The 12,380-nt window shown below is 43.3% G+C and overlaps 1 protein-coding gene across 2 annotated transcripts in view; it reads left to right on the top strand.

The window, feature by feature from the left end:
• The window catches only part of LOC147692214 (uncharacterized), a 145,987-nt gene that overhangs the window by 115,754 nt on the left and 17,853 nt on the right, over positions 1-12,380 (top strand). For both annotated transcript variants that reach the window (XM_086938488.1, XM_086938489.1), the window contains exon 3: positions 7,773-8,840. In XM_086938488.1, the coding sequence (XP_086794614.1) occupies positions 7,773-8,840 (1,068 nt within the window). The remainder of the gene's footprint in view (positions 1-7,772; positions 8,841-12,380) is intronic.

Here is a 12,380-nt window from a genome sequence, read left to right as displayed (position 1 = left end):
TCCCGAATCACATTACCAGAAAATAAAAGACTGAAAACATGATTGAAGAGCTGGTACGTTATGAAGTCCAATAGTACTCTGCACCAAGAGTCTCAAACAATATCTAACAAACCGGTAACGCATGGCAGATCCCACCACCGTGCTCCAGCCTCAATTCCACTCGAGAGAACAGCACATACACTGCAGCGCGTAGTTGTGACCACGACAGCGCTCCATGAATCTGTGAAATCAAATAAACAAACAATCGAAAAAACTGCAGTGCGTGGTTGAGACCACCACTGCACTCCGCTTTTGGCCTCGGATGAGCTACATCAAAGTAACAGCAGCGCGTGTATTACTCTACCACTGTGCTCCGTATGAAACTCCCACAATGAATTTCCAATGAGACTGTAGCGCGCGAAACTCACCACCTCGCTCCGCTCACTATCGTAAATCCTCTTACCGGATTAGAATCTCTGGATGTGCCGGTAGTCTTTCCCCTCTCTCTCTGATTCCGAGGAAAGGGGAATCGATGAATCCCAAAGAATCATCCAGCCGGAGACCCAACAGCCACCAGCACTTCCTGCAACTCCCAACGAAATAACGCGCATCTGCCGATACGCTTTCGTGCCTAAAGTATGTCCTTCTGTTCAGAAATCATGGTAATTGTAGATTCTTGGTGTTTAGGTAGGCGCGATACGACCCGTCCTGACAGTAGGCCCTCACTCCTAGCACCTCCTAGGGCCAGGCTTTGCCGGAAAACGCCTATGGAAGGAACGGACTTTAGCCAGTGCGTGAACGTTCAGACATGACTCCCAAGTGTCCTCCTCAGCCGCATACCCCTTCCACAACACCAAATACCACAGAGCACCCCTACGCCACTTAGAATCCTTAATTCTCCTTACCACGTACTCCAACACCCCCCATCACACATCACGGGAGGAGGGGCACGGCGTCTGGCAGACAAGACAGGCTTCAACAAGTTACAGTGAAAAACAGGATGAATTCAGAGCGAGCCAGGCAGCTTCAATTTATAAGCCACAGGATTGATCTGTTTTAGGACAGTGTAGAGCCCAATAAACAGAGTGTGGAAAACACTTTGCAGCTTAAACCGAATATTCTTGGTGGACAACCATACACGGTCACCCACTTAGTATACCGGCCCCACCTGCCAGTGACGATCCTCCCATTGTTTGTACTCACACTTGGCCCTGATCAAATGTCTTCATCAGCCACTGAACACAGTGCAGCTTCCTCACCAGTTCCATGACTGTAGGCTGATTAGCCACCTCTCCTGGAATGCATATAGGGAGGACTCTGGCATCAAATCCATAATTGGCACAAAAGGGTGACACCTCCACAGAACTATGCCAAGCGTTGTTATAGGCCAACTCCGCCATCCATAACAGGGCCATCTTCGACTCATGGGCTTCCTTGGCATAACAGCGGAGATATTTCTTCAAGGTTTGATTCAACCTTTCCGTTTACCCATCCGTCTGTGGGTGAAAACTAGTAGACGGCGTGGGAACTATATGCAATGCCTGATACCAAAATTTCCAGAACCTGGCAATGAACTGTGGCCCCCTGTCAGACACGATGACCTCTGGCACTCCATGTAAACGAATGACATTATCCAACAGCAACTGGGCTGTTTGCCCAGCTGTGGGAAGATTCCGACATGGAATGAAGTCCCCCATCTTGGTGAGACTATCCACGACCACTAATATAGCAGACTTCCCTTGATCACGAGGCAGGCCAGTAATGAAATCCAGACAAATGCTTTACCAAGGTCTCTGTGGGGTGTGCATAGGCATGAGTTTCCCTTTTTTCTTACTGTTCTCACTTTTAGCACGGGCACAAGTATCACCCTGAATCACCCACAAAGTCACATCAGTCTTCATAGTTTTCCACCAAAAATGGTGGTACATTAGATGGAGTGTCTTCTTAATTTCCTGGTGCCCAGCCACCGGTGAATCATGACACCAAATGAAGGCCTTTCCTTGTGTCTCTACTGTGGGCAAGTACAGTTTATTGTTAACAAAAGGCAACCCCTGTTTCACCTCACGGCCTTTTTCTCTTGCCGCCCAAGACACCCATCCCAAGTGATTCTTTTTGCATCTTCTACTGTCCAAGAAATTCTCTGCACCTGGCACACAGATTACTTTGGAAGGTTCTACTATAGATTCTAGTGCTGGTTTGACAACGGATTCCTCCATTACCTCCTGTCTGGACATAAAATCCGCCTTTCTATTGTCACTGCCTGGCTGAAATGTAATTATAAAATCATATTCAGCGAAAAACAACATCCACCTCATTTGTCTCTGAGTCAGGTGCCAAGCTGTTTTCATATATTGAAGATTTCGGTGGTCGGAATATACTGTGACTGGGAAAACAGCTCCCCGTAAGTTCTGTCTACACTCCTGTAAAGCCTTTTTTATCGCTAGTAATTCTTTTTCATCGATGGTGTAGTTTCTCTCGGCTTGGCTCAGTTTTTTGGACAAATAGGCCACAGGATGCAGCTGACCAGTACTTTGATCTCTTTGTGACTGACAGAATGGCTCCTATTGCTTCATCTGAAGCGTCCGCCTCTACTATAAACGGGTACTCAGGTTTAGGATGGGCAAGAATAGGAGCAGAAGTAAATGCTTGCTTAAGATACTCAAAGGCCTCTTCAGCTTCCTTGGACCAATGGAAAGGTACACCCTTCCTAAGCAACCATGACAGAGGACCAGCCACCTGAGAAAAACGGAGGATGAATATTCGGTAGTAATTTGCAAATCCTAGAAAGCATTGCACATCTCTTATGTTTTTAGGAGTGGGCCAGGTCTGTACTGCCTGCACCTTACGTTCTGACATGTGCAACCCTTCCGGGCAAAGCATGACACCCAAGAATTCCACCCTCGGTTACTCCAAATTCACACTTGCTTAATTTACAAAAAAGACTGTGATTTCGCAATCTCTGTAATACCCTGATAACTTGTTCTGTATGTACTTCAATTTCCTCTGATTAAATCAGGATTTCATCTATATACACAACTACACACAGGTCCACATACTCCTTCAAGACATCGTTAAGGAAGTACTGGAAAGCCGCCGGGGCGTTACAAAGGCCGAACGGCATCACAGTATACTCGTACAACCCATAACGTGTCTTGAAGGCCGTCTTCCATTCGTCCCCTTTACGAACATGCACCAAATGGTACACCCCCTGAGATCCAGCCTAGTATAAATCTTGGCATCCCTCACCTGATCAAAGAGAACAGAAATAAGGGGTAAAGGGTATCGGTTGCGAACAGTGTGATTATTTAGCATCCTGTATTCCACACATGCTCTCAAATCTCCATTCGCTTAGCTATAAAAAACAGAGGAGAGGCAGCAGGGGATCGAGAAGGCCTAATGAACCCTATCTTTAGATAATGCTCAATGTATTCTTTCAAATGCTTAGTATCTGGCACAGACAACGCATACACACTGCAGGAAGGAATAGTAGCCCCATCCATGAGATCTATACGACAGTCATACTCTCTGTGTGGTGCTAACTGCTCGGCCTTAATTTCACTAAACACATCCATTCATGACTAATATTCCTTGGGTAAAGTCACCTCCTTCTCAACAGGGGTAGCTACTATAAGTGGTATCGACAGTGCTGTTGACTGAGTAGGTCGATGAAAAAAGAAATGGCTCTTACATTCCTCTGCTAAAAACTGCACTGTCTTAGTTTTCCAATCTATGGTAGGGTTATGGTAGCTTAGCCATGGCATCCCTAGAATGACTTCATACTGTGGGGCATCTATTATGTTTAAGGACAGCACGTCTCTGTGTTCGCCCTTATCAACTGGAACTGTTAATATTACTACCTCAGTTTGTTCTGTGATTAACCCTGATATTAATGGTTTTCCATCCACCGCCCACACCTCCTCTGGAGTGGCTCTAGTTACACCGGTTAAAGCCAGACTGGTCACTAACCCGTTGTCAATGAAGTTCCCCGTAGCCCCTGAGTCAATCATGACTAGAACCTGGTAAAAGTTCTGATTGCTCTCTAAACTCATGGAAATCACAATGTGCGACTCTGTGTCCTGTAATGCCAATACAGACAAAGAAGTCATCTTCCAGTTAGTCTCACCCTCTGATCTCTCTATGGACTCTTCAGTTTTACCAGTACTAAGACTCATGGAGGACACTGCTACCCTTTTCCGCAACCACGTAATGCCCCTTTTTGCCACAGTACATGCAGAGACCGTGTACTCTGCGGGTATCTCTTTCTTCTCTGGTCAAAGGAGCCCGGACCGCGCCTATTTCCATGGGTTTATTCCCGTCCCCAGTAGAAGACAGGACCTTACAAGAAGTAGCGTCGGTTCGCAAATAACCTCTGTCCCATTTTCTCCTTTCTCCTCCTCTTTCTGCCAATCTACCATCTAATCTTAAGGTTAGATTAATTATATCTGCATAAGTGGTAGGTTGAGGATCAATTTGTGCTATGATATCTTTTAATCCTTCTCTCAAACCTTGATAGAACAGTGACATTCGCTTCTCCCCTGGTCAGGCTGTTTCGGCCACTAACCTATTGAAGGAGGTTAAGTAAGTGATTAGATCATTCCTCTCCTGTCGGAGGTCCAACAACTCTATCAGCACTAAATGTAGTAGCCCACCTGTTAAAAACCTTCTCAAACTCAGCCCTGAAGGCAGACCAGTCCGATAATACAGCATCATTGTTTCTCACCAGAGGAACTGCCCAGTTTGCAGCATCCCCTACCAAATAAGAGATGGCAAATGTCACACGAGAGGGGTTATTAGGAAAGGAAGCCTGTTTGCAAGACAAGTGTAACATTATCTGCTTCAGAAACACCTGCGTTTTTGATGAATCCCCAGAATAGCTTTCTGGACTGGCCAATAGAATGGTAGGTGGAACTGTGACCTGTATCTGAGGAGAGGTAAGAGAGGCATCAAACGGATTCCGTGCTGATCTACCCACCCTCTCTCTGAGTGCTGTGGTTTCTGCCCTGGAGGCGGCCAACTCCTGCTGCACTAACACTAATGCTTGAAGGACTTCTTCGAAGGACGCCATTACCCGCAGCAGAATTCTTGGGTGCGTTTCTTTGTCATGGGTTGGCCCGCAGGATCCGGTTGCCGCAAGTAAGGGTCCACCTCCTGATATTCCTAACGCCCTGAATGCAGGACAGAGGGGGTTCGAACTATCAGGCGAGGGAAAGGAAATTGAAGGGACAGCTGGGAAAGGAACCTGTAACAACAAAATAACTAAATATAAACACAGATTGACATAAAAAGCTACACTCATTAGGTCTCACTAAGTTGGGATATACCTGCTCGGGAGTAGGAACATAAGATAATTCTATTAGCAGTCAAACGTCTCTCTCTTTCTTTCTTTACTGAAATGAAAAGATAGGTAAGTACATCCTAGTCGCCTATACCCTGGACAAGTACTATTATGTTCATTATTATGCCAAACACATACTACAGAGAAAGAAAGAGTTCTATATAAAGTTGAGATTCTTGAGTGTGTAAGCAGAACGCTAATTCCTTTCACACATAAAACCATTCAAAGTATCTGTGGATTGTTAAGGGATCCTTTCTATTCCCAAATCACAATACCAGAAAATATTAGACTGAAACCATGATTGAAGAGCCGTGTATTCCTCTACCACTGCGCTCCGTATGAAACTCCCTCAATGAATACCCAACGAGACGGTAGCGCGTAGAGCTCACCGCCGCGCTCCGCTCACGATCGTAAATCCTCTTACCGGATTAGAATCTCCGGATGTGCCATTAGTCTTCCCCCTCTCTCTCTGATCCCGAGGAAAGGGGAATCGATTAATCCAAAAGAATCATCCAGCCGGAGACTCAACAGCCACCAGCACTTCCTGCAACTCCAATGAAATAACGCTTATTGGCCGATGCGCGTTCGTGCCTAAAGTACGTCCTTCCGCTCAGGAATCCTAGGAATTGTAGTTTCTTGATGTTTAGGTAGGCGCAATACGACCCGCCCTGACAGTTTATGACCTGCCATGTTACATCACTCATGACATATTCTATGACATCATTTATGACATAATTGATTACATCATCGAAGCTTCTTTTGCACACATTGTTCTATAAACTAGTGTGGCATTAAAGACCAGTATGTAAGAACAAAATAGCTCAGAATAATATGAAGCATCATTAATACCATCACAGATAAAACTCCCTTGAGTGTAGCATGCATGGGTTATGTTTAACATTGACCTTATACCATACACTTCACAGGCAGCCTAGTTTACATTAATGATCTATAGAGATAGTGCAGACCGTGAAACTCTTGAGAAATTCACCAAAAAATATTTACTAAGAACCGTATACAGTCTATGCAAACCATGTCCAAAGAGATATTATTCGCTTTAAATAACCATGGTATGAAAGTGCTAATGGTCATACTACCTGCAGCATTCATATTGTGCTATAAACCTTACAGATACACCATCTTCTAAAGCTAAACAAGCACAAGTACATAGGTTAGTACCTCGTGCACACGATATTCTATGTTAAGTAGAAATTGTCATGCTGATCTGATTCTGTCTAATAACCCTTAGTATCTAAGCCCTGTTGAAAACTTTTTCTACACACCAAAAAAGTTTGTGTGGTACATACTGGACACAAGTTGTCATCTGCACACTGAGTTACTCATCAATACAAAGATTTGTAACATGTCCGGTACCTCTACACATCTATGATGCATTAGAAGCACACCTATTTTGTAAATACTTTCACCCATTACCTGCACACAGGCTGTACCAAATTAGTTAGAAAAGTAATATGGTAGCAACCCACCACTATGTAAACTATAAAGCAAACTACCACACTCATTGAATGGTGTCATTTAAGATGTCATTCGTGATGTCATAAATTATGTCCTAGAACAACATGAGTGATGTAATATGTGAGTTCATAAGCAGTGCATGGTGGGGTTGCTAGTTATATTTGGCTCTGCTAACTGTAACTGTGAATTTCTGTGTTCTTTTTTTAGTTTATTACAATTTTGTCACGGACATATTCACTTAACTAGAACGTTACTTTAACCTTTGTTTTTTCCATTGAATATAGATCTAGTGTAAAAGCTCACATTGCACCAGTAGTGCCTGGCCCTGAATGGGGATACTTATTGTGTGAATGTGCACATTATACAAGAGAAGAAATGCTTCACTCATAGGCAGGTAAGTCAGAGGATGAAGTGGGGTGACCCTATACCCTACGCTATATGCTGTGGCCGGCCTCAAAATGTTAATGAAAAGACAGCAGACCAATGGATGAAAAAGATTTAGTAAAATCCCATTTAAATATGTATAGTAGACTAAATAAGCATTTAAAAAGACTATAGGTCTTGTGCTGGGTGCCAATCGTTTCAATTTGTCAATGCATGTTTAGTTATGTTTGTGTAAAACCTGATTGTTGGGGGAGCTTCCCTGGCCTTTATATAAAATAAAACATTGGCTAAAAACAAAAATATTATTTTAGTCTGAAAAGGCATGCATTGGCATAATTGTTCCTGGCTTTGAATTGAACAACTGTGTGCGGAAGGAAGTGCTTATTAGCTAAAAGCATAAATAAAGTAAGAATATCCTGGGCAATGAAGATAAGTTCTGAATGCACCTCTCAGGATCACATTTTGTCATTTTTTGTATGTATATTGTCTTGTCTAAGTTAGATACACTTTTGGATATAATTTAAAACTGAAAGACCCTTGGAACAAAGAGCTATTCCTCAGTTTTGTAACATATACAATCTATCTTGTTTCTTTGCAGAAGAGAAAGCACGTATCAAAAATGGGATTTCGAAAAAAATTCATGATCGCCAGCAGCATTGCTTGCAATTCGCCAGCACCGCAAGCAGTCCTTGTTCGACCTTTGTCAGAGATTCAAGACTTAAAAACACTTGCATTCTCCATTGACCCATGCCAGTCTTCAACGTCTCTATCCATTGGAGGGACCCAGGCCTTCGCCAAAGATTTAGATGTCCATAAAGTACCCGCTCCTATTGGATCTGTGAATTTATTGCCAGTAATACAAATTGTTGAACCTTTTCAAGGTGTATCTTTTTCATCGAACACCAAAGCTGATATTATTACAGCACCTGAACATACATCAGGTCTGGCAACTGCTGATACAGTTGCAGTGAAACAGTTAGACATTGATTTAGAATGGGCCCATGAGGCGGCATCCGAGGAGAATCTGGAAGGTTTACCTGTGTCCTTTGAATGTACAGCCCCTACAGGAGATAATGAGTGCTCTACCTCATTGGTTCTGGAAGAAACACCTGCAACATACTCAGTGGATGGAATAAACTGGCCTGGGGCACTGATAATCGAAAATGTCTCCATAAATCCACCAGCTGAAACTGATGTGCCTGCATTAACTTCAGCAACGGCTCAGGAGTTACAGCCACACCTAGGAGTAACAGCCCCTGAAGTGTCCCCTGTCCAAGCTGATGCTGTCACTCTTGTCACTGTCCTTCCAGAGACTGTGTTATCGTCCGCTATTTCTGCACCAATCGCCTCTACTCTGCCAATTGTGTCCAATCATGCAAACACATTATCACCTGACTCTTTTCACTCCACTGACTCAAAGGTTGCTGCCAGCTTGGAGGAAAGTCAACTGGAAATTTTGGATGAAACGACAGTGCCACTACATCTGGGGGGCAGCGTGACCAATGAGCAGCTAGTTGCCTTAGCAGTGAGCCTCCAGAAGAAAGTGAAATTACTCCAGCAAAGACACCGACGACATCGCGCCAAAATAAAATCTCTGGAACGCATTGTGGAGGAGCTGAAGAAAGAGAACTTGATTTCCGAGGAGAAGCTGAAAATGTTGGAAACGGTACAGTATATTAAACCCCGAGTTATATGTGATTTCTAATTCTCTAGAACATGGGGAATGTATAAATGCGTCACATAAACAGAGAAATCAGTCTTTGCCTTTTTAAAAGTAGTTGCGTTTTTAAAAGAGCTGTACATAGTGCACAGGGCCGGCTCTAGGCTCATGGTGGCCCTGTGCAGGGAGCGTAGGTGGGGGCCCCTGAAGAGGGGGTCCGGACGGGGCGGAGAGAGAAAGAGTTATTTAGAAAGAGAAGTAGAATATACAGAGGTGATATAGAAAATTCAGTTCCCCAAAGCTCCTTGGAATGTGGGGGCCTCGGCAACTGTCCTCTTTGCCAATGCTTCATGACATCTAAGGCTGCAGGTGTCACACATTCGTAGATGCACGTGCATTCTCCTGCTGCTAGGACCGCTGCTGTCATACTGTGTCAATGCATGCATAGACATTGGAGTGACGGTCGCTCTCCTCTACAGTCGATGAGGGTAGCAGTGGTTTTATCACAATGTTTCACTACATCCGTGAAGATATTACTGTTGCCTCCGACCTGTTGTGGTTAGGTGTACCTGTTACAGGTTGCACCGCTCTTGTAAATAGTCTGAACACCTAGCACAAGTAGTTTCTTCTTCAACTGCTGAAGGTGAACTGAAGCTGCCAAAGTCTGTTTCAGTGTTCACACTGTACCTGCTTGGCAGGTGCACTGAGTGACTGACATAGTGTCTGCCGATTCATGCTCCTCACAGGATGATTTGGAATATCAAAGCTTTACACATTTATGCAATGAGAAGAATCTCATTAACTCATAGGCACAAGAGAGCTAAAGTTGTCTTAGCTAGACTATTTGCATAAAGTCTTCTTCCAAAAATGTCACAGAAGCCGTGGTGGCTGTTCCAAGTATAAAAACAGCACAACAGAAGCAGTTCTTTCTGTATTGGATATACAGTAACAGCGGATGCCCAGCATAGGTCCAGGGGAGATTGCAAAATGTGTATGAAACAGAACACACATTCAGATACAATGTAAATGAAACTAATTAACATAAGTCAGTGGCAATCTTAAAACATCTTCAAGGGATTCGACCCTCCTGGACGTACTTGGACACCCCTGTTGTCAGCCTAATTACCCGAGAAGTGGTGCACACATAGCCTGATGGCTGAGGTGTTGCCTGCACAAGGTGCCCACAAATTGTGGCAGAAGCAGCTGTAGCAGCATCAGATGTGCAAAACCAGCAGGAATGAGGAAGATCCGGGGCTGCATGCACAGGCTAAAACGAAACTGAAGACTGTGACTGTAGCTGTCACGAGTGCTGCTGCACGAGACGAAATTACATATTCTTAGGTTTATGCTTCCCGCTCTTTCTTTAAGTTTGGACCATTTATAAAATAGTTCTGCTTCTTATTGTTTGTGGAATAATAGGAGTGCTCCTTTATTCTGTCGCTCTGGTACCCTTCTCTAGGTGTTTGTTTACGGCAAATGTACACATCCTTTACACAACAAATGCCACACTCCTAACGAATATACTGTCCTTTCCGCATATAGTCCAGTTAAATGATACACAACAAACTGCTTAACACACACAGGCTCACTGTCAGTGTCAGGGCTTGGAACTGGTCGGAACTAAGTGACAGTAAAATTGGAAGCCGGGGTTGGAGGCCGCCAAATCTTGCTAGGGGCCGCCAGGGCCACGATGTATCATTCCGATCCTGGATCCGATCCTCGTCGTGGCGGCCCCTGGGGTTTGGCGGCCCTGTGCAGGTGCACACTTTGCACATGCCTAAGGCCGGCCCTGTAGTGCAGCTCTGCACACCTTGTTAGTCTTTCAGTTACTAAATCCAAGATTAATTGTTTTTGCTTAACCCTTCCAATCACATTTCACATCTCTAAACCTGGAGAGAAACATGAACGAAACTTCTGCACGGTGCACTTAAGTAGATCAGCATTTCCTTCTACAAAATTCTGGGCCAGATGTATGACGGCCTCGTTTTGCGATTTCCTAACTGCTAATCCTTGCGATTCGCAATTAGGAAATCACAAAACGGCAAGTATGAAAGTGTGTTGAAAACGATCTGCGATTCCTAGGGGATCGCGAATGACCTACCTCATGAATATTAATGAGGTAGGTTGCAATTTTCAACCCCCTAGGAATCGCAAAAATCACAGGGATGGTAGACCACCATATCCATGATTGCTTTTCAATAAAGCAATCTTTATTTTTTTGTAAAGCAGCCCAAAAACGGTCTGCTTTGCAAAAAAAAATTTTAAAAAATGAAACGTTTTCCTTTAATTTTTTAAGAGCAAGCAGTGGTCCATGGGTCCGCTACTTGCTCTTAAAAATGTTTTTACCAACATTCACAAAGTGGAAGATGTCTCTGGGAACCCCTACCCTTATGCGAATGGGTTACCACCTACTTGAACTAGTTGGTCAAATGCGAATGTTTAGCGACCGCATTTGGGTCGCAAAACATTCATGCATACCGATGAAATTCGGTATTAGGAAGGGACGCCATAAACACGCCCCTTCCTAATACCGAATCGCAAACCCAAATTGCGATTCTGTAACACGTTACCGAAAAGCAATTTAGGTTTCATACATGTGAGAACCTTTTATTGCCGTTTGCGGACGCAAACCTGTTTGATATATGTGGACCTCTGTGGGATCAATCTTCAATGCACCTAAATAATGATGTCATCTTTGAATCTGTGAATTTTTCGGTTATACATTGCCACACCTACTGCCCCTCCTGGACATGGCTTTGGAATACCATACATTTTTACGGCCATTCGACACAATTTCCTCAATTGGTTTTCTGCACTCCAAATAGAAACCATTCTACTCAGTTGAATGACTTCAGGTATTGCCACTGAGTTTACTCAATTTTAGAGCATATAGGTTATTACCCCGGCATATTCCAGAAACTCCACTTCTCTAGATGCTCCAGGACCCCACTTTCTTCACTAACAGGACAAACAGGGAGAATGGAGCCCATATACAAGAGAAGATCCCCTAAATAATCAGTGCAAATCAATCATTTACAGATCCTTCTTAGAGTAAGTAAACTGGTTCCACTATTAAATTAAAAAGTGTTTTATTCTTAAAATGTTTGTGAAAGCCTTGTGAAAATTGTCGATTTAGTAATAATTATACAGAGTATTACATAGTCCAGTCAAGTCAAAGTAACTTTATTTGGTTCCAAAAAACCCATAAAAGTTTAAGAACAAACATTACAAATTAGAATTTCTATGACTTATTTACAAAACAGCATACATAACTAATAAAAGAGAAATTCATAAGATTCAATCATTTAAAAAAGGATATTATCCACAGTACAAAGCACTTAAAACCAAAACAAAAGATAACCCGTCTTGCAATTTCATAGGTATATAAATTGTGCATAAAAGATTACAGCGTTCATGTTCATCTACTATGACTCATAACGTTTCCTAATAGCCATTGCGGCTTTAATGTAATTAGAAACCATAGTGCATATATCAGGGCTAGCCAGAGAATGGAGATAATTAAAAACCTTGATAGAAGAACAGGGC

The sequence above is a fragment of the Lissotriton vulgaris genome, chromosome 9 (genome assembly GCF_964263255.1).
Source record: "Lissotriton vulgaris chromosome 9, aLisVul1.2, whole genome shotgun sequence".
In the NCBI taxonomy this organism is placed as follows: Eukaryota; Metazoa; Chordata; class Amphibia; order Caudata; family Salamandridae; genus Lissotriton; species Lissotriton vulgaris.
Note: the sequence above shows the minus strand (reverse complement) of the source record. Positions and strands in the feature narration are given on the sequence as shown.